This window comes from Typopeltis vanoorti, chromosome 9, assembly GCF_054136105.1.
Source record: "Typopeltis vanoorti isolate ZY-2024b chromosome 9, IOZ_Tvanoo_1.0, whole genome shotgun sequence".
Lineage (NCBI taxonomy): Eukaryota > Metazoa > Arthropoda > Arachnida > Uropygi > Thelyphonidae > Typopeltis > Typopeltis vanoorti.
Window position 1 is genome coordinate 19,758,975 of NC_143557.1, and position 24,527 is coordinate 19,783,501.

Below are 24,527 nucleotides of genomic sequence, written 5' to 3' on the forward strand. Positions count from 1 at the left end.
TGCTGGCCTTGACAAACAAAGACTTATGGAGCTCCGAATTTGTACGTCTTGGTACTGAAATAGAAGAACTGGAAAAAGAAAAATGCAGTCTGATTTCACAATGCAAGCAGACAAGTTTTCTAACATGAATTTCATTAAATGTAAACTGAGAAGCCAAATTACTGATGCCAACTTGGAATCGTGCCTTAAATTAAAAACGACTTGTTACAAACCAGCCACACAGAAACTTTGTAAGGAAATGCAAACTCACTGCTCACACTGATTAAAACCAATGAGAGCAATTTTTTGTGTGATTTTTTATTCATTTAATAATGATATAATTAATATTATAACTTGTTATATATTACTATAAATTTACTATAATATTACTTTAAATTTTCCTTATTTGTAAAAATATATTTATGGCTCTCAAATAATTTTTAAATTGTTGTGAGAGACAGGTTTGGCTCTTCCATCTCAAAAGTTTGCTGACCCCTACTCTAGGTAAATATGTTGCTACTGTCAATCCCTCCTCCCTAAAACCTTGATGTATTAGGAGAGCTTTGTAGGGAGCAATGATTATTATTACCAACTGAGCTCGTGAACACCATTATAAACAGTATGAAACACCATTATGAGCACTATATTGATGTGAGGGGTGACCACATTCTTACACAATTAAGAATTCCAATTCAATTATTTTTAAATCAATAGTACACTCATACCATGAGTGGGGGTAAGGATTATTTTTTATTGATTTTATATATTTTTATTTTTTGCACAGTATGGAAACCCTGCTGTAGAGCCAAACATGGAGCTTTTTCAAGCCACTTCAGGCCTCCAATAAGTAGACTTACCGTAAAATTTTTTTTATCAAATCGGGATATTTTTGAGAGTTTGTTCAAAACAGAAAGTAATGCCCTCTACGCTAAGTACTTATGATTCAAAAGGCTAAATAATGGAGTGGTTAACAAAAAACATTTCGTAGTAATAATTTTTAATTACTCTTAACTGAACATAACCTATTATTAAAAAGTTATTAATATTTATCACTAGCGTGAACTTTCTTTAAAAATTCTTTATTTTTAATCGCATAGAAAAATTCACTACAATTTAGTTCACTATTAAGTTTGCAGCGCAATACAGCTTTTACTGTTGATTCAGCCATTCTACCTCTTTCTTCAAGGTCAAGATGAACCTGTCTCTGGAAACCTCGACAGAAAATTACAAATCCTTACTTCACACATCAGTAAAGCTGCCAAAGCAACAATACCAAGAGGCCAGCGGAAAAACACCTGGATACCATACTGGAAAGATCACAATATTGATTCAATGATCACAGAAAGAGACAATATCAATGAACAATTCAGAATTAATAAAACTGATGATTACAGAAAGAAATTAATGGACATAACACACAAAATAGAGCAGGAAATTTGGAAGTGCAAACAAGAGAAATGGGCAGAACTTTGCAGTAACCTGGATCCAAGAAAAGACAGCCAACACTGGAACATTATTAGAATCCTAGACAATATCAAAAAAGAGAACCGACAGAAAACAAACTTCATCATAAATGCTGGGAAACAAGCTATTACAGATCAAGAAATTGCAAACACACTGGCAAAAACCTATTCAAACAACTCCAAACTTCAGTATAACAGAGAGGACAAGCGCCTCAATAAACTCACAAGTAAAATGCTAAAACAAGCAAGAACATACCAAACTATTGACATCTTCTCCGAAGAATTTACACTAAGTGAACTAAATTCATCAATCGAGAAAACTGCACCTAATAAATCCCCTGGTAATGATCTTATCTTTGGTCATATGGTCAAACACCTTGGCAAAAATGCCAAAGAACAACTTCTGGACATTCTCAATACCTCTTGGCGAACAGGCAAACTTCCAAAAGAATGGAAAACATCAGTTATTGTACCCATCCTGAAACCTGACAAAAATGCTGCAGAATGTCAAAGTTACAGACCTATCGCATTAACTAGCATACTTTGTAAAATTACTGAAAGAATCATACACTCCAGGCTTATGCACTGGCTGACAAAAAATAAGAAAATCAACTACTACCAAACTGCTTATAGAACTCGTCATTCGACAACAGATCAATTATTCCATTTCTGCCAAACAATAATAGACTCATTTCAGGAAAAACCAACAAAAAAGACAACTGCCATATTCCTTGATATGACTGCTGCTTTCGATCGTGTTTGGATCAAAAAATTAATACAAACAATACATGATATTGGAATTAGAGGAAATGCTTTAATCTGGATTGCTGATTTCATCAGAGGAAGAAAGATCAAAGTCAGAATCAATGCAGCAATATCAAAAGAGCGGAGAACCTGGGCTGGTGTTCCCCAGGGCTCAGTACTCAGTCCCTTACTATTCCTTCTATATGTCAATAATATTCATCCCTACCTTACAGAAGACACAAAAGTAACTTGCTATGCAGATGATATAGCCATCTGGCACACTAGTGCTAAAATCAAAGAATCAGAGGAAATTCTAAACAAATCCATGAGAGGATTAGAAAAATGGTCAGACGAACTCAAACTCAAAATCAACCCAGACAAAACAAAACTAAGTACATTTAGTACAGACAGGAAAAATAGACATTCCTACAATCCCAAAGTCATGATCAATAACAAGCTAATTGAAAAAGTCACAAATCCAAAATACCTTGGTATTACGCTTGATCAGGAATTACGTTTTGCACAACACATCTCTAACACTTCCAACAGAGCTCTAAAAAAATTAAACATACTGAAAAGGCTTTGTGGAACAAATTGGGGCGCAAAGCCAAAAATCCTCAAAACTACTTACACTACACTAATAAGGCCAATAATGGAATATGCAGCACCTATCTGGTCACCTTCGGCCTCATCGGTAAAGAAAAAACTAGACAAAATACAAGCAAAAGCATCCAAGATTATCATTGGTGCAGTCTCATCCACTAACAACATCAGAGCCCAACAGGAATGTGGGCTTGACCTGCTGGAGGACAGACGAAAATTTGCCACCATAAAATTCATAAATAATATCAGAAGCTACCAAAGTGATCATATCTCCCTAAAAACTTATGAACATTGGAACCAAATTTGCAGACTTCACAGATCATCGACTTTACAATATGATGACGCTATCAGGAAAGAAATAGGTCTTGATCAGCTAAATGTCCACATAAACAAAGAACCTCTATTTTCCAGTCCTTTACCTTCAAATACCTCCATAAATCTAAACCTTACCAAACTCTGTACAAAAAAAGAACCAAAAGAAATGCTTAAAGAAAAAGGCCTAAATACCATCAACCTTCTTTCATCCTCCAAACAGGTTATTTGTTATACCGATGGATCATCAGACACCAATATGATTAATGGAGGCGCTGGTGTTCTCCTTCTACTCCCGAAAGGTGAAAAACTTGCAATAAAAGTTGGATCTGGGAGAATCGCTTCCAATTTTACCAGCGAACTCTACGCAATAATTAAAGCACTAGAAGCCTACTTAAATCTATCATCATCTCAACAATCTGAAGGAATTATAATTTACAGTGACTCAAGATCAGCTATGGAGGCAATCAAAAATGGCAATACCAAGCTCACACAAGACATCCATAAACTCTTAAATCATCTAAAGTGTTTAGGTAAAAGTTGCATTTTACAATGGATTCCTGCCCATGTAGGCATTGATCACAACGAAACAGCTGATAAATTAGCAAAAGAGGCCAGAGAACTCAACCAAGAAACTCATATGATAACTCTTGCTGATGCCAATGCACTAGCAAAAGCTAAACTAATTCCATTGAAATCAGTGATACAACATCAAATTCCCGAGATCAATGCTGACAGAAGGACCTCCACCACGATAGCAAGACTACGAACAGGACATTATAGAGGAATGAAGATCAATACAGATGATACGAGAACATATAGAAACTGCAACAACTGCCCCAATACTGAACTGACACCCACTCACATCTTTACCTGTCCAGCAATTACAGCAGCCTTGCAAGAAATAGATCCTAATCCTGAACAACAGCTCTATACAAACAAAATCACAGACATAGCCAAAGCAGTACAAAGAGCACACGGAAACATCTAAGACTCTTCAAAGGACAAGACAACAACAACAACCTCTTTCTTCAGACCATATGTTATTATTCATTATTGAGAATATCCTTTCAACAGGTGAAGATGTGCCTGGCAGGCTGAAAATGTATTCTATAATTTGGACAAGATTGGGCAATGAAATGTTCTTTTTTTTGAAATGACTGAATAGTTGTATCTATTTTTCTTCGCAACTTGTATTTTTCAAAATGTCATAGTTTGCCAACCAAAAACTTTTGAAATCACCACGTCATCAAACAGTTCATCCATGTTTATTGCATTATTTGCAAGAGTTTCATTAATTTTTTCACCTGAAGCTTCAATTTCCGACCAAGTTAATTCATTGTTGTTTATCCAAGTATGCTCCACCAAAACTGTTTTCCCAAATTCAATGTAAGAAATACATCTGTCATAAAATTTTTAAACTCTTGTAGTATTGAATTAATACTTCCATTATTTTCCAGTATTCTAAAAAGCTTTTTTGCTTCTTGAGGTATAAATTTATTATCATGCCTTTCCTGAAGATTTGTATTTAATTTTCTAAGTTCAATGACAATATCTGTTGCACTCGCTTTTGTATTTTCCATAATCAAGATAGATTTGTTAAACAATTTGAGTTGCCCATGCACAAACCACAAATACATTTTACCACAATCATTATCAAAGAACTGTTTTATCATCACCAGACAGTGTTCTTGTGAAATAAAATATGATTTCAGTCCCTCATAGATTTCAAGTATTCTGTCAATAGCTGGAGGTAGCGAAAGAAAACAGGTGTAGCCATGTTGAAGAATCTTTTTATACTCTACATCTACAAATTCACAGAACGCTCTTAGTTGAGTGACTTGAACCACATAAATGTGAAAATATTTATAAATTTTGACTACTAAAGCTTCTATTTCAATAGGTATAACATCAACTGCAGTTTGAAGACAGTTGTGAATGATGTGAGTACCGTAACCAATGCCCACAATATTTCTTCCTAGTTCCTTCTTCAATTGACTGTAAATACTGTTTTCTCCTCTCTGTTTTACACCCCCAAAATTGCTATTGCAGTTATCTCCACAATATTCAATAATTTTTTTTGTTATATTATGAGTTTTCATAACTGACATTAAATGGTTTATCAGTGTTTCTGTAGTTTCACCAGGAACCGATTGAAAGTCTAAAAGTTTAACTTTTACTCCACATTCTGGTACAAAATACCGCACAACACATGGCACAGTTTTAATTCCTTTCCTGTTGGAAGAATCAATTGATATTGTCACAAAATTTGTTTTGTTTAAATCTTCACAAAGTTGCTGAAACAACAGTGGCTCAATCACATTAACAACGACAGCTTCACATTTTGTTCTACCCAGTCTAAACTTTGTTTCAAAAAGCTTTGATATCAATTTAGATGAACAATTGGCAGACTTAAAGCTGAGATTGTGAATAGCAACATGAAATGCAAAAGTTGCTTCTTTAGCAGCTATTAAAAATTCTTTGTCACTTGGATCGGCACCTTTAAAATATGACAATATCTTTGAGGAAGTTCCTGCCGCTGTTAGACTAGCCTTATGTTTTGCAGATGTCAAGTGATTTTTTATGTCCGAACGTCCATCATGAGCCACAGAAAATTCTGAAGAACACTGTTCACATTTCACTTTATCAATATGACCACAAACTTTTTTCAAAAACAGATAATCCTTTTTTAATTCATCCATAAACACACAGTTTCATTTTGGGGTTAAATTAATTTAATGAAGTAAAAAAAATCACAAACAACACGCCGAAAAGAAACACTGACTCGCAATCTAAACTTAACTAAGATTGCGCATGCTCAACAATGACTTGCGACGCAGCGTACAGGCCAGAGTCAAAGTGGGGTATTCGTGTTGCCTAATCGCCATTTTCCGAGGCTGTACTTTTTGTACTGCATGCATGTTCTGCACTTTTAAATTTTTACCAAATAACTGGGACAAAATGACAAACTGGCCGGGATCATACCTTCAAACCGGGACGTATTGTAAGCCTACCAATAAGTGGGGTGATAGTCTCACACCAGACAATGAAATTCATCACCCACCTATGGCCATGGATGTTTATGATTGTCTAAAGACAATCACAGACATCCATGCCCACAGCGGGATTTGAATCCACAGCCCTTTCTTTGTAGAATGGATGTGCTAACAATTGGGCAAACCAGGCTGGCAATTGTTACTGAATTAAACTATTTATTTACAAGTTTTGTGCATGTTTCTTTCACATCTTATATCATACTGCTTTTTACCAAATTGCACAAAATTTCATCATAAAATCTGAGTTATCACGATTTTACTCTTTGTTCCTTAATTAATGGAAAGTGTAACACAGAACAACTTTAGGATGAGATCATAAATAATGAAATACAAAAAGTGAAGCTCCAAAAACAAAGGAGATTAGTTTATGTTATTCTTATTATTAGAAATTTTATATACTCTTATGAGAACTTGTGTTTTTTCCATTGTTATCCTCTCAAATTTGACAATGCACTATCAAAGTTTTCAGAATGAAAGTTTGAAATACATAATCAAGAGTAATCAAGTGACTTCATGTGAGAACATAAAGTTACCACTTGAAGCAGTTATGAGAGAGTTTAAAAAAATAAAGAATAACAAACCCTTATTCTAACATTTCACTAACATTTATTAATGCTAACTACAATTGCTTGCACTTTCTACAACAATTAGGATGACCTTTTGGCATCAATCTCCTCCACTTATTTTATAAATAATCACCGTACACTACCCCCCCCCCCACCATACCGAACATAACTCACCACATGCCTCTTCTGATCTTCAACCAGAAAGACATTAGAAAAATCTTCAATAGTCTGGATACTGATAAGTCTCCTGGTCCAGATGATTCCTCCTAATGTGCTATTTTGCTTAAAAGTTATGCTCTATAATTAAGAGTCACTGTATATCACCTATATAAGCTGATACTTGTCTGGCATCTACCCAACCCAACAGTATGGAAGTAAGTCTGTATCAAAGGAAAGGAAATTAATTTAATAGCTATATTAAACTGAAAGCACAAATAGAATTTCTGAGACACAAATTTTGTGTAATGCCATGATTACTAAACTATGGCAAACCTAAGTTAGGTTTCCAGTTAAAATTTATTTTAGAAAATACAAAATAAAAATTAAAAAAATAAATAAACACACACCACATACACACATATATATATATACAGTATCTAGACTTGAGGATTTTTTAGTGTCTTTCTGGCAGAAGATCAGAGGAGGCATGTGGTGAGTTGTGTTCAGTATGGTGGGAATAGTGAACAGTGATTATTTATACAACACACACACATTTACACCTGAATGTTCTTAAGAAAAAGATCTGCAGAACTTCCTATTTAAGACACTTGAAGAGGGCTTTTTCAAGCATCTTAAATATGAAGTTTCTACAAAGCTTTCATTCCAAGAACATTCAAATATATTTTTATAAACTCATAAAGACTGAAAAGGTGTGGATTAAAACCTTTTGTAGTGACAGCACACGTGCAGACAATATGCAATGCAGACAGAAGATAAAATATTGAGAAATAAGCTTAACTGGTAAAATCACTTGGTAAAAAGGCAAAAGAAAACCTTATAGGATGAACACCTTACAACAGGCATTAAAAATTATCTGGAGCCACCAAACAGCCACTGAGGCATCTGACAGCTGAATGCTGCATAAACTCAAAAGTTCCTGGCAGATATGATTATTAATAGTAACATAATTCATAGACATGACAAATTGACTATACACAAAAGTTGTATAAAAATAAATGAAGTTCTTAATATAAAACACATTTTGTGATGAATATCTCATCAAAGCAAATAGAGAAAAAGAATGGGAGAGTTACACAAAGCAAGAACAGAATACAGAGTGCTTCCATTCTACTGATCTCTGGCTAGTCATGATACAATGTGGAATCTGGGAGAAACTGTAAACATAGTTATTAACAAAAATATTTATCCACTGGAAAATAATGATTAAAAAACTTAGGCAACTCGTGGCTTGTTACAAGTATACATAAGTACAGAGATGGTTTTAAAAAAAATTAAGCAAATTAAAAATAAAACACATTTAAAAATTAAATTACATTTGGTGCATCCATAAATGTGTATCAGCCTATCCCATAAATATGAAGTTTCCCTATACTGCATCAACATACAACTTAGAACACTGAAACAAATAGCAACTGCCACTTGTTCAGGAAGAGACAATCAGAGAAAAGCCATCAGAATGAACTAAACTCATGGTACACTTCTTTCATGTGATTCTAGTTACAATCATGTGATTCATTGATTGTATTGTGTCTATTTGCTTTACATGATGTCCAATTTGCACTGCAACAACAAAGGACTGTCTCTTGGAAAAGTGATAGTTTCTAGAACACAATTTATTGAAACCTTTCTGTTACTTGAGTCAGAGAATATGACTTTAAATGACAGTGGTGTGGAATCAATGTGTATGTATATATTCCTGCAATATGATTTCTCCATTGTAATGGATTGGCTATACACTTTCTAAAATTATCACATCATAATAACATTACCCTAAATGATCTGATATATCATTTAGGGTAATAACATTGCATATGTCGCAGTCATGCTGCAAGATATGCAATGCCACAAAGGTTTTATGTATTTGCACACTTTCTGAAGCTGTACTCCATGTTGCATGTAGAAAAAAAGAGGTGACAAATTAGTCTAGAGTGGCAATTTCATTATTAAAGATGTGGTAAATGAGAAGGTGCACGATCTTTTTTCCAGGAGGAAGGATTAACAAGATGATTGCCACTTTAGATATGAAAAGAAACATGCAGGCATATTTGTAGGAGTTGTGGGAACAAATTTTGTTGATTAGAAGAAGATCAAAAGTTTAATGAGGAGACTCAAAGACAACAAAATGGTAGGAAGCGTTTTGCTAAGTTACGATGATGATAAGCTGAGAGATTCAGCAAGAATCATAAATGTTATGTTAGTAGGCTATGTGAGGATAAAAGTGTGCAGATTGTTAATATGTGGGATGCATCTGTGGGAAGGATGGAATAATATAAAATGTGGGTGATACATTTAAATAGATTTTGTGTGAGTCAAGAGATTGCTAGAAGGGAGTGTAATCAGTATTCTGAACAGAAGATCAGAGAGTAAGAGGTGATGTGAAAGGTGATGTGCAAGTGCTTGTGAATGGAGAAAATAGTAATGTGAGCGAACAGGTTGCAACAAGGAAAGATATGGGAGGAGTTGAAAGAAGTAATGAATGCTGAAATCAGTAGTGAATGTGTGTATATGGGGATGATCATAAGAATACAATTGCCAGGGATGTAAAGAAGTAGCTGAGTATGAGAAAATATATGGGACAAATGGTGATAAAGGTGGCCAGGCAATTAGCAGATGTGGAGAAGTACAGCAGAGAGGTGGCATGGATAGGGTTGGTCAGAGACTTAAAATGAAGTGCTGTCTTTATTTACAAATAAATAATAAATTACACTATAACCACAGTAATTAACTTTAATGAAATAAAGGTACAAATATTTTGTACTGAAATTAGCAGTACATCATCAGTGTAGACAACAAGCAGTTCAAAGGAATGGAATACAAAGTACATAACAGTGTGGATTACCAATTAAAAACTTGCCTAATGTACTGTTAATTTCAGTATGAAATATTTGTACCTTTATTTCATTAAAGTTAATTACTGTGGTTATTGTGTAATTTATTATTTATAGTTATGCCACAGGTATCTTTAAAGATTACATTTGTCTTTATTTCTGATATTTATGATAGGAGCATCATCAGGAAAAAGGGAGACAAAATGGTTTCACTGAAATTATTTGACAAAAAACTGTTGGAATAAGTTACATGTCACATTAAGATTACAATGATATCCTGATGGAAATAGAAATGAGGGGGTGTGATGTTCTTTGTCACAGCAGTTCAAGAATATTCATTTACTTCAGAAAGTGCAGAAAAAGAAATACAGTTATTCTACAGCATGTTGGAAATAACCTTGAAATTAACACCAAAGAAAGATATACTAATTATTGTAGGAGATTGGAATGTGAAGATTGGAAAGGACGATGAAGGATGGAAAAGAATAATGGGCAAACATGGATATGGAGAAAGAAATGAAAGAGGAGAAAGAATGCTTGAATTTGCCCTGAAGCTGACATGGTAATTTGCAACACACAATTTCAGCAAAAAGACTGCAGTTAGTGGAATGGCAATCACCAGATGAAGAACTAAAAATATGTTAGACATGATACTCATAAGAAAGAGATAGACCATATCAGTTCAGCAGTGTTGAACATTGAGGCAAACGTGGAATCAGATCATAGCTTTGTGTCAATAAGTTGAAACTCAAGTGAAGGCACAGTATCAGAATCAGATATATGAGGACACCGAGCAAGGAAATTACAGGTAAAGTGTATAGAAAAGTGCTCAAGGATGAACTAAAACCCATTACTGCAGGATAGAAACAACAGTGGTATCTGCAATCAAGAAGGCAATGGGGTAAATGGTGCTGAAGTCAGAAAAGCCAAAGAAGAGGTGGATCTCACAGGAGACATTAAAGATAATTCAAGAAAAAAGAGAATTAAAGATTAGGAGAGAGAGATCATTGCAGAAATGGAAGAACTGTATAGAGCAAAATGCAATGATGTGAAGAAGACAGGAGAGACAATCAAAATGGCTAGAGGAACAGTGTGCGGATATCGATAAATACTACGGTGAATACAGAAAACAAGAAGTGTGTAAGATGATCAGAAACAAAAAAGAAATGGAGCCAAAGCAGAGAACCATGAATAATGAAAATGGTGAAATCGTTATGAACACCGAAGAAATAGGAGAGATATGGACAAGATACAGCTCAGAGTTATATAAGACACAAAGGTGGATCTCACAAAAGAAGTTAATTGATGGATTCAGGAAAATATCACCACCAAGCACAGAGAAGGAGAAACAGATATACTGAGAGATGGAGTTGTAAAGGCAGTCAAGCATCAGAAAAACCATAAAAAGTCTGGAATGATGAGATCACTAGAGAGAGAGAGAGAGATGTTGAAACATTGTGGCAAGGTGATAAGAGACAAACTGTCCTGGTTCTGTAACATGGCATGGGAGGAGGGCAAAACACCAAAATAATGAACAAGATCAATCCTAATAATTATTCATAAAAAAGGAAGCAAAATGGACTGTAAAAATTACAGAACAATAGCTCTAACAAGTCAAGTGGGAAAAGTACTTATGATGATATTAAAGGAAAGAATAAGGATATAATGGAAGAAAATCTGGAAGATGAGCAAGCAGGATTTACAAGAGACAGAGAAGTACTGTGCACCAAATATTAATATTGACTTTTTCCACAGTCAATGTAAAAATAAAAATGTTTATACATGTTTTGTTGACTTTCAGAAAGCATTTGACAGTATAGATCAAACAGTTGCAGGGGCTGTGCTCAAATCTCATGGAGTGGAAGGAACCAGGTATGTCTCTTACAGAACATCAATGACAATGCAGAGGCTGCTGTAAGAAACTGTGAAGAAATAAGAAGATGGTTCTGGACAACAAGAGACATGATATCCCCAAGCATCTTTATCATGCTTTTAGAAAGAACAATGAATATCATACAGGAGGATAATATAATGGGAATTTCAATTCAAGGTACAAAAATAAACAATGCGATTTCCAGATGACACAGTCGTTACTGAAGAAGATGAGGAAGTAGAAAGAACAGTGCTGAAGATGATGAGGAAGTAAAAAGAACAGTGCTGAAGCTAAGTGAAGAAGGAAATAAATATGGGCTGATAATGAACATCAATAAAACAAAACAATAATATTATTATTACGGGCGACTCCAGGGAGTCCTTAGGCTCATCGAGGGAGGCCCTAAACATCATGTCCACACAACTATACGACATTCTCACAGTATCTATCATACCTTGCCTTGAATTCACTCACCGTCATAGCACCCACAACAGACTCTGGCAGCTTATTCCACTCATTTACCACTCTAAAAGTAAAGAACCCAGCTCTAACACCACTGCTAACCACACTCTTGCCCAGCGTCCATAGGTGTCCCCTAGTTCTCCCACCACCAGTCCTGATCTCAAAAATATCCTCTGAATTAATCCTATAGAAACCCTTTAGCAATTTGAATGTCACAATTTTGGCAATGTGTCCCCCTAAACTTCAGATCCTTATCCACTAACACCACAAGATTCCTTATTTCCTCCACCTCCAACAATATATCCCCACCAAGTATATATTCTAAATTCTATAATCTATATCCCATTTTTGTTTCCCAAATTTTAAAAGCTTACTTTTTGCAACACTGAACTTGCATCCCAATTTACATGCCCATTCACTCAATTTATTCAAGTCTTCTTGTAAGGTCACAACATCTTTTCTACCTTTCATAGTTCATCCCAACTTTGCATGATCTACAAACAACCGAATATTCCCATCCAAATCTTAGCCATTAAACAACAACGATCCTAAAACAGACCTAGGTCTTTCATTCTTGTGAATGTGACTTCATGGAGAGATTGAGAGCAGTTGATGGTGGGGAAAAGAGAAAGAGAGACTGACTGTAAGTGAGCAAGAGATGTAGGGGAGTTGAGCAAACTTAATGAGCAGTTCATAACGGTCTTTCATTCTCGTGAATGTGACTGAATGGAGAGATTCAGAGCAGTTGACGATGGGGAAGAGAAACTAACTGTAAGTGAGCAACGGGTGTATGAGGAGTTGAGCAAACTTGATGTTAATAAGGCTGTGGGAATCATATTAAAAAAATATATCTCCATATATTCTGAAGGAATGTGCCAAGGAGTTGAAATCTGCCTTGACATATTTTTTTAATGAGTCTTGTACTGGGTCGAGTTTCAAAGGAGCATTAGGAGGGCAAGATTGTGCCACTTCATAAGGGAGGTGATAGAACTCAGGTATCAAATTATAGGTCTATCTATGTGTGAGGTATTGTGGTTAAGTTGTTGGAGAAGCTGGTGAAAACTAGAATCTAGAATTTGGTTGACGACAGTGGTATTATCTTTGATGGACAGCATGGATTTGTTAAACAGCAACGGTCCTAAATCAGACCCCTGAGGCACAACACTAGTGACTTTCCTCTTCTATATTGCTCCCCGATACACAACTTGCTGATACCTATCAGACAGCCAGTCTCTGATCCAATGCATTAATCCAGTGTTTCTCAATCTGTGGTCCGTGACGGTGGGACAGGTGGTCCGCAGGCAGACTTAAATTAAATACATATTTTTTAATTATCCAAACAAAACAAATTAAAATTGAATAAGTAAGTAAAAATTATTGAAATCAAATGGAGACTTAAAAAAAATGAATAGCGTCAGAATGTTCAAAGGTGGAATCAATAAAACTATACTGTTGTTTACTTCACCCCTCTTTTATTATTCGTCATTCTACGTTAAATTTGTACGGCAGAATTACGAATAATAAAAGAGGGGTGAAGTGAACAACAATATAGTTTTATTGCTTCCACCTTATTGCTGTTTTGTAAGATTTCAAGTGAACATGTGTTATCTACATTTCAACCAATTGCTTGTTGTTAACACGTTTGCTACCAACTACGAGTATACTCATAGTTGGTATATGAACCACACAAGCCAGCTACGAGTATACTCGTAGTTGGTATATGACCACACAAGCCAGCTATGAGTATACTTGTATGATGCTAACCGCTGGCAATGAGGTTACCCGTACTGACCTTGAAGAAGTGAAAATGCTAGGCTTGTGGAGCCAGCAGCAAAACTGTGTATACTCATAGATGGAATATGCTCCGCACAAGTCAACTACGAGTATACTCGTATGTCGATTACCGCCAGCAATGATATTACTGTACTGACCTTGAAGAAGTGAAACTGCTTGGCGTACGGGAGCAAACTATGCCGAAGTAGCATGGTAGCGAACGTGTTAACCCCAGTATTTATATATTATATATTTTTCAGATACATTTTTAAATACTGGAAAAGTGGCTTAGAACTAGGACTTTGAAAAAAAAGAGCAAATGAAGCAGGTGATGCTAACCCTAATTGTGATACACATGCTGTAACGATGAATAAATCTAATACTATTAAAGTAGAAGAAACAAGCAGTTCAAAGTAAAATGTTGTTGAATGAGTGCATGAAACCTGTGAAACTCCGATGACATTTAGAAACTAAACATTGTGATAAAAATTATGAATTTTTTCAGCGACACTTAGGGACATTAAATCATGGGATTTAGATAGATATAGTTTCGGCCATGGGTTCCATTAATAGCAAAGCACTAGAAGCATCCCCTCTCTTAAGTTTGCGCACAGCGAAAACAGGAAAAGTTCATTCTATCTGGGAAAATTTACTACTTCCAGCTATAAAAGATGTGGTAAAAACTATGTTTGGCAACAAGTTACTAAAAGATGTTTATTTGATTCCTCTTTCAAATGACACTGCCGGTCGCAGAATTAATGATATGGCAGGTGACATAGAATCTCAGTTAATCAAAAGAGTTAAAGAAGAGCCCTTATTATGCGTTAAAAATAGACAAGATGTTACAAATGATGCGCAGTTAATATGTTACATAAGATATGCGCATTATAACAACATTCATGATGATATTCTGTTTTGTTGAACTTTGCCATCCCGGACAACTGGAGAAGAAATATTTCACACTCTCAATAATTACATAATACACAAAGAGATCTGGTGGGAAAAATGTAGAGGCTTCTGTTCGGATGGAGCTCACTCCCTTACAGGCAGGCATAGCGGGGTTGTTTCTATGGTCCGGATATGAATTGGATACCATACATAGGGAAGCGTTATCCTCCAAAGGAATACCACCAGAATTTAAAACTGTGCTATACAATGCTGTAAAGCTAGTTAATTTTATTAAAGCTCGACCGTTAAATAACAGGTTATTTTCAGTACTCTGCAATGAAATGGGCAGTGAATATATATACAACTTTTGCTTCATTCTGAAATTCGCTGGCTTTCCAGTAGCAAAGTACTAACAAGGCTATTTCAATTAAGGCACGAAGTTTTATAGTTTGTAAATGAACGTAATTCTGATTTTGCATTACTCCTTGTTGACGAAGCATGATTATCAACACTATCCTATCTTTCAGACATTTTTTTTAAAATTATTATTATTACTGACACCTCCAGGGAGTTCAAAGACTCATCGAGGGAGGGCGCCTGCTCCACAGCTCTGTCTCCACCAACTACATCTACTGTCCACTACTACTAGTATTTTTCATAGACAATTACAGTGAATTAAATGAACTAAATCTCTCCCTTCAGGGAAATTCTTTAACTGTTCTTGATGAGTACGACAAAATAAAGCATTCAAGAAAAAAAAACTGGTTTTATGGATTAATTATGTAAAAGACAGACAGTTTGCACCTTTTCCAACATTGGAATCCTTTTTAGTGAAAAATGATAATTTTGTTATTCTAAGATTCTCGAAAAGGTTTGTGACCACCTCAAAAATCTGAAACAGAATTTTGAAACATATTTTCCGAATAACTTTTATAATAAATTTCTGTGGGTTCGCGATCCATTTCAGGCTTACAGTCACGAGAATGACCCTTTCGTAATCGAAAAAAGAACAGTTAATTGAGCTTTCAAGTGACAGTGGGCTTAAAATGCAATTCCGCGATCTTGGTTTGGCTTGATTTTGGATCTTGCCTTCAGTGAGAAGTGAATTTCCTGAATGAATTATCTGAAGCATTGAAAATTGTCATGTAGTTTTCTGCAACCTATCTTTGTGAGAAAGGATTTTCATCGCTCCTTCAAATAAAAACAAAATGCAGACTTCGTCTTAGTGTGTGTGTGTGTGTGTGTGTGTGCTTACCTTCGACTTAAGTTGACCAATATTGAGCCAGATATCCAGCAACTCTGCAAGGGCCGAGAAGCTCAACCATCTCATTAAAAGTAAGTAGTAACATAATCATAATATATTTTTTATTTGATACACTTTTAATCGTTCACTTCCAATTTAATTATGTTTCCATATGTATTCAAAACATGCATTTAGATTTATAATGTTCTAATAGCACAGTTTTTCCCGAAATGTTGGAAATTCCCATTGGTTTTTAAAAAAAATTATAAAAAGTCAAAACGATGTACAGGTAAATAAATTAAAAACACTATGTTTATTTTCGAAGTAAAACTTTAATTCCAACATTCTAAAATGTTATTTTTATTGCTTTTCTGTTTGCAAAATTGTCGATGACATTGTTGAAGTCAATTTCATCACTCAGTTGCTGTTTTATAGACGGTATGACAAGATTTCTTAAACGCCAAAAAAAAAGTGCCACCCGAGGAGTATCCCTCTCCCAGCTATGCTTCTATAACTTAGTGTTCCGTAGAATTGTTTTAGGCATTTTACTGGTCCTCAGGCTTAGAAAGGTTGGGAAACGCTGCACTAATCTAATATACAATCCCATCTGCTCTAGTTTGACTATCAACTTATCATGCAGTAATATATCAAAAGCCATAGCAAAATCTAAGTATACTACTGTGTATCCCTCTCCTCTGTTCACGGAAGCCGTCACCTTATTGTAATAAGTAAGTAGATTACTAAAACATGACCTCCCTTTAGCAAATCCATGCCGTCCATCAAAGATAATACCACTGTCATCAACCAAATTCTGGATCCTAGTTCTCACCAGCTTCTCCAACAACTTAACCACAACACATGATACACAGATATGCCTATAATTTGATGCCCGAGTTCTATCACCTCCCTTATGAAGCGGCACAATCTTGCCCTCCTTCTGCTCGTTTGGAACTCGACCCAATACAAGACTCATTTAAAAAATATGTCAAGGCAGATGTCAACTCCCTGGCACATTCCTTCAGAATACATGTAGATATATATTTTTAATATGATTCCCACAGCCTTATTAACATCAAGTTTGCTCAACTCCCCATATACCTCTTGCTCACTTACAGTCAGTCTCTCTTTCCCATCATCAACTGCTCTCAATCTCTCCATGAAGTTACATTCACAGGAATGAAAGATCATTATGAACTGCTCATTAAGTATCTCCACTATATCTTCTGCAGTAGTTGTCCTTATACCATTTTCCATAATCATTCTTTTTTTTTTTTTTTGCTGGCTACATATCGAAAGAACTCCCTAGGATTCTTTTTGGTTTCATTAGCTAACTGCTGCTCATACTTTACTTTTGCTATCCTTACCAACCAAGTCACCCTCCTTGCTTGGTCTTTGTAATCCTCATGGAATTGGTTATAACCACTTCTTTTATGTTGCCTCCATAATGCCCTTTTTTTCTCTGTATCGTGCTTAATCTCTTTGTTCATTTCACACGTACCTTATTTAGCCTTCTGGCCCTTGTAATACCTTTAGACATTGCCTCTACTAGATAGTTCTTGAATATCCTCCAAGCCACATTGATCTCATGTCCAGCTAACTCCTCATGGTCACTCTCACTAACTGGAAGGTGATTTGACACCTCATTTATAATTAAATCCTCTGATGAGATGATCAAATCCTAGACCCTCAATCCTCATGTGCTCTATGTTACATACTGTCTGAGATAGTTGTCCCTCAAAAACTCAAGAAACTCATTTTCTTTACTTCCAGTATCTCATCATCCCAATCTATATTGCCATAGTTAATCACCTATAATAATCACCCTTTTCTTATTTGCTTGGCTAATTTGATTATACATTTCATAGTCACTACCATCCACATTAGCAGGTCTTTAACAACATCCAACTAAGTATTTCATTCTATTCACTTCTTTCTCACACCATACTGCCTCAAAACCACTGCTACTATTTCCTTTTTGCATCTCTACTTTTTATGGACTTAATTCTTTCTCTATCATCAATAGCACTCCCACTCCCTTTTTACCCTTCCTATCCTTACGAAAGACATTATACCCTTCCATCTCTATTCCTGTCAGGATGTTGTCCTCATCCAACCATGTCTCACTTATTCCAACAATTTCTGGGTGAACAGACTGAATTAATGCAATCATTTCATTTCCCTTGTTTCTTACACTTCTAGTATTTGTATACAAACACAGCAGCTTATTCCTGGAACTATAGCTAGTTCCACTGACACCACTTATTTGATGTGACTTCTCCATGCTTAACTCGAGCTATTTCTTTTTCTCTTAATTCATCTTCGAACCTTTGTCAGATCCAACTGTTTTCCCTTGATCCCAGGTCATTCTCTTCCTTTTTTTGTCTATACATGCATTCACATCTTTTTGGGGCATCTACCTTTCTCACGCTGTGTTCCTCTGTCTGCCCTGAGCCTCCCTGTTGATGAAAATGGTTTCTAGTCTATGGAACATGGGGTACCAACACAAACTGATGGAGTGCAATTTGCATATCATGAATGCAATTTGACATCATGAATAACCCATTATCAAACATAAGTTGATAAGGGGTTATTATCAGGTTAATGTATAACAGACTTCTTTTTTTTTACAGAATGAAGAACATAATGGCAAGGATGATAAAAAGCATTGTCTGAGAATGTCTTGAGGTGGTAAAGAGACAATAAGTTTAGGGCAAGATTCAACGAGATTTGTGTGATCCTGGGGAACTTCCACAATGAGTCTTTTGAATTCACGGGGGTCTGATATTAATGAATCAAATTCCTAATATGTATCCAGAGGACTGCATGGGATGCTATGTTAGCAGCACATTTATGCACATTTTTCAGTTAATGTTTCACACACATTTTCAGTTAATGAAAAGTTACATTATTATCTTCCTATTTGTCAGGACTACAACATTATCAGATTTTATATTTTGGCCTTCTTAAGTAATCAATCCATCTATATCTTAGTCTTCTTCTAGGTCTTTTATTTCTGCCGTCCTGACATCAAACATATGCTTCAATGATCTTTTTTTCAATGATCTGCTTTTCAAGCAGAAGAGGTTGGGATTCTTGATTCCTTTGTAAGGCCTTAATCAGGCCTCATATGGATTTCCTGCATATCTGTTTTTATTATTATTATTCATGGAGTCTGAAGACTCATCGCAGGAGGACACCTACTGTACAACTCTGTCTCCACTACTACACCGATCTACTACCAATCACTTACATCAACACCATCTACTGTCCACAACCACCACTGCTAGTATTTTTTGTCTGTGAATTGTGTGTGTTCTGAAAGGCTGATTTGTCTGTATGCAGGATGAAAAACCCTGCTACCTCCATATGAGATCGGCTAACTCACCTTCAATTGAAAATGTCCATATAAAGATTCCTCCCTTCATGAGGAGAATTGAACTTAGGCCTTTTCTAATCAAAGGGCGCAACGTATCGTCGTTCTTCCAATTGCACTATGGAGGTGCTTAAAAAAACTCTAGCTCTTAAGAGACCGACTAACTTACCTTTTTTGAAAGAAACCATACAAAGGTTCCTCAAGTCACTGATGGGAATCGAGCCCAGGTCCTTCCGACCAAAGGGCTTCGTCTATACCGACTGAGCTATGGAGGCTCAGTATGTTTCTTTTATTATTTCTGATTAAATGACTATACCACCTAAAATTACTTCTGTTAGGAGATTTATAAATGCTAATAATGTTATGTCGTCAATAATATAATCATTTTTAATACAAATGCCAATGCAAACAGATTACATCATTGATGAGAAAAATTATGGGGGTATTCTCAGAGATAGTTGCTTCTAATCCAGTTCTCAGTTAAGGCTGGTTTGAACTTGGTGCTTTGATTACTTGTTTTCTTACTCCATATAAATTTATTCATCTCACTCTCCTCACAGCTTCACTTATTCCGATGTCTATTTCTATATTTAATTTGTCACCCTCACTCTCACTAAAAACAGTGCCAAAATAACTGAAATGGTTTAATAGGTTCTCCATTCAGAATGTTTGATGTTTTCAATAATGCTCCTATGTTCATAGTACAGTAAGGCTACACTTCATGACAATCTTCAATTATGATCAATGCCCATTTATACAATGGCACATTTACTCATACAACAGTTTTAATGGCATGATGCTGATATTAATCAACTGATGCACAGTTTTCATGGATCATGAACAGTTTGTTTACAGCATTGTTGCTTACTACATCTCTGTATTACTATTATTATTGCTGTTATATTTCTTTGTGTTTTTGTGTTTCACTGCGAATTATAAACTGTTTTAAAACTTTTTAAATTAAAATTAAAATTCACTGAAATTTTAATTGGGCTTTGTTTATTTCATGAAACAATGAATCAGTAAATATCCAGGAGGTGGGGGATGTTCCCTTTCTTGAGTTCATACATAACACTGGCAGGAACTTTTGGGATTTATCAACCTATACTTCAACATGACATACTTTTTATAGTGTCAGATCATCCTCCCTCAACATCCTATTTCAGAATTAAAGGTCTGTGCATCTCTCTCTCCTCCTCAGGAAGACCATTAACTGCAACATAATAAAAGTTGACAAGTAAAAGATTGTAGTAGCTGCTATAGATAACATAATGAAGTATAACAGAAAATGACTTTTCTAAAGATATACAAACAACTGATAGTGTTATTGCTGGTGACCATCCAAAAGGAAATATTTGTCAAGTGCTAATGTTCAGTTTGGTTTGGCTGTTTAAAGGGAGGGAGAAAAAAAAAACTACCTTTTCTGTTTAAGCTGAAAATGTCTTATAAAAGTTTCTTATATCCTAAGTGGTATTCAAATTCTAGTCTTAACAACGAAGGAATGCATGTATCATTCTTCTTTGCTGCACAGATGGTGAAAGCTTTTAGTTGGTGCATATTTCCTTTTTTTTTTTTTTATCTGTTTTTATGTAAATAGGTAATAGCATAAAAACTGTAAAGAGCTGTGGCATTTTCAGGATTTACACAAAGTACTGTAATATTAAAATTATTATAATCATGGAAGAATGTTTACAAGGTTTTAATAAGGATACTGAATAGGGCGTTACCTATTTGCTTAAAAAGAGAAAAATTTTCAATGGTTCCATTGAACCCTGAAAAATACACTCAAGCTGAAACATGAAAGCTTACTGTGGGAATTATAAGAAATTGAAATTTGCTACCAATTTCATTTAAGCAAGTATACAAAAGAAATTAAAAACAATGCTAACAGATGCCCTGCTATACTTTAGTAAAACAAAGAATGAATATGAAAGAATAACTGTCCTAAATGCAGAAATATGTAAGGGTGACAGATGCAGATGTTGTTCAACTAAGGAGTGCCCATTTTGTTAAAAACCATCAACCTGGTGTAGCAACATTGAGCTCACTGTTACCTCTTTACTGGATGAAGAAACTCAGGTGTATGAGATTAAAGCTGTTGTATAAGCTGAATAAGAATTCAGCAATAGGAACTGATGGGATATCTGCATGTGTGCTAAAAGAGTGTTTAACTCAACTGGCTATTCCTTTGACAGACTGTTTAATGAGTCTCAGAACAGGGAAGATTCTGCAGGAATGTATAGTAATTCCATTACACAAGGGTGATGCAAAGACTGATGTATCCAACTATCGACCAATTAGTATCTCAGGAGTGGTGGTGAAGATTTTGCAAAAATTGGTTACAGCTCACATTCAGAAAAGTGAATTTCTACTTTGCAATGACCAACAGGGGTTTACTAAAGAGAAAGTCATGTTTTAGCAACTTGCTCGCATTCTATAACAATGTTACCATTGAACTAGACAAAGGGAATGGATACTTCATGATACTTTTGGATTTTGCAAAGGCTTTTGACAGAACACAGCATGGTAGACTGCTGCACAAATTGGAGAATATGGGTTTGAGTTGTAGAATATCAGCATAAGAGGATGGCTGGCTGATGATATCAATAAGTGGTATATGGGAGGAAGGGGAGGCGAGTCTGCAAGATTTAAGGTAACCAGTGGTATACCACAAGGATCAGTGCTTAATCCACTGTTATTCAATCTGTACATTAATGATATTGGGAAAGATTTGACAAGCAACATACAGCTATATTCTGATGATGCAAAGATAAGTAGGGAAACCAGGAATGCTGCTGATATACGGTACCTGCAGAATGATTTGAATAGGCTAAAATTGTAAGCATGGGGAAATGGATGTCAGTTCAATGTCAGTAAATGTAAAGTGATTCACTTCGGCGTGATTAGATATTCAATGTCGTATTATATTGATGGGATTATGCTAGTAGAAACTGATCAGGCTAGGGTTCTTGGAGTGTTGGTAGATGGCAAGTTGAAGTTCAGGGCCATGTAGCAAAGATTGCAAATACAACTCAAAAGATAATTGCAATGCTGAAATGAACTTTCACATGTAAAGATAAGGATGTAATTTTGCCTCTTTAAAAGGCCATTTAAGACCTCACTTGAACTGCTGTGCACAGGTTTGGTCTCCATTGTGATTCTGATACAGTGGAGAGAGTGCAAAGGAGAGTGTCAAAAATTATATCACAATTGTGGAATACAGATTATGAAGACAGATTGAGAATTTGTAAGTTGAAAACAGGAGAAAGAGGGGTTGGGGGATTAGGCCTGAGACTTACAAACTTCTGAAAGGGTCATACAGGATTTCAGCTAATAGAATTTTCCAATTTTATGAGGTGGATAAAGGACAAGAGGGCATCCTTGGAAACTGAGAATGAATGCTGCTAATAATGTAGTAAGGGCTAGATTTTTCTCTCATAGGGTAGTGCATGATTGGAACGGATTGCCATTGGATGTTGTGAGTGCAAGCAGTGTTAACGAATTCATGAATAAGTACGACAGCTGGTGAATGTAGTATGTGGCCTCCCTTGTTGAGGCCCTGACTGGCTGGATGCTTCTCTTAATAATAAAAACCACTAAGCATGAAAAGAACTGTACGGGAACGGATATAAACAAGTCAATTTTCAAATGAATCCATCTGAAAATTGACTTGTGACATAAAATTGACAAAAACCTTAACTCATTACATTTCGATAATTAACCACGTAGCAGCATAATCAGTAAATTTCAAATGAACCTATTTGAATATATATCATTCATAGTACTTTCTGAATCTTAAGTGAATTTCACTATCTTATATGGACTGAGTAACTATTGCTCAAATGAAATTACTGGGCTGGGTAAATTTTCTGCACATAAATATCTCACGTCTCCGCAAACTATTTATAGTTTCGTTAGAATATTGATATGCGTTCATCCATAAGATTTACAAACGCTTAATAAGGTGTAAAGACTAGTATATACTAGGCTTAAAGAAAAATTTTGAACTGATTGTCAAGATACATTCACAATCTATTTAGCCCAAAGAAAACAAACCTCTTTAATAACTGATTCAGATCCATCAGTCATGATTTACATGATTTGTCATGACCAATATACTCCTGACATAAACCTTAACTCATTACATTTTGAAAATTAACCACTTAGCATCATAATCAGCAAAATGACAACTATGTCAGAAGAACTTTCATAATTCACAGTGTTGACCGATAGGGGATCAGTAAAGATCTTTCGTTATCACTTATTTCGTTATCCAGGAAATCAAACACATTTGAATAAAAATAAATATAAATACTAGTAAATAAATCCACTAAAGCCTTTAATTGCTCAAATGGAATGGGGCGGCGCTATATACCCCAACTTTTGAAGATAGAAGGATAGCCAGACATCATGCTTCATGATGCTAGCCCGATCTATCAATGAATCAAGGATTATAAGGGGAGAAAGAAAGAGACCGAGACAGAAAGGACGGAACACAACTGCCACCATCCCGTGGTAGTAAACTAGAATACCCATAATTTAAAAATAAATTATTATTATTTATTTTTCGGGTCTCCCGCGATGAGTGTTTTGACTCCATGGAGACACCGTTAAAATAATAATAATAATTATTATTATTATTATTATCAGGGCCGACGGAAGCGGGTAATCCTAGCGTGCGGGCGCCGCTACGAAGGGGGTACCCGCATGCACCGCACACACGCCAGGATCGTTACAGGGACGTTTAAATAGAAATTGCACGTGGGCGGCAAAGACCTTAATGCCGCTACTGATTATTATTATTAGCAGTAGTAGACGGGACACCCCTACTAACCAAACCTTTATTGAACTTTCAGGGATATTCCCTTGTTCTGTTCCCTCTAGCCAAGTGCTGAAACGTTTCCTCTGTGTCTATCCTATAAAATCCTTTAAGCAACTTGAACGTTTCTATCATATCACCTCTTTTTCTCCTATCAACAAACTTCTGCAATCCACACACCCTCAATGAATTCTCATAGGGAACATTCCAATATATAAGCCTTGATAGGCTTATATATTGTAATTTAGGCTCACATCTGGATTACTGTGCTCAGTAATCCAGAGGTGAGCCTATCAAGGCTTATCACAAGGAATAACAACTTCCTTTCTCTACCTGTTAATGTGTTCTTCAATAGCCAAGTTATC

General features: G+C 35.6%; 1 protein-coding gene across 4 annotated transcripts in view; it reads right to left on the minus strand.

Annotated features, from left to right (window-relative positions):
* LOC150102911 (DNA-directed RNA polymerase III subunit RPC5-like) overlaps window positions 1-23,792 on the minus strand; it is a 459,314-nt gene extending 435,522 nt beyond the window's left edge. For all 4 annotated transcript variants that reach the window (XM_090397865.1, XM_090397866.1, XM_090397864.1 and 1 more), the window contains exon 1: window positions 23,400-23,792. In XM_090397865.1, the coding sequence (XP_090253991.1) occupies window positions 23,400-23,432 (33 nt within the window). In that variant the 5' untranslated portion in view covers window positions 23,433-23,792. The remainder of the gene's footprint in view (window positions 1-23,399) is intronic.
* Window positions 23,793-24,527: the final 735 nt, after the last annotated feature.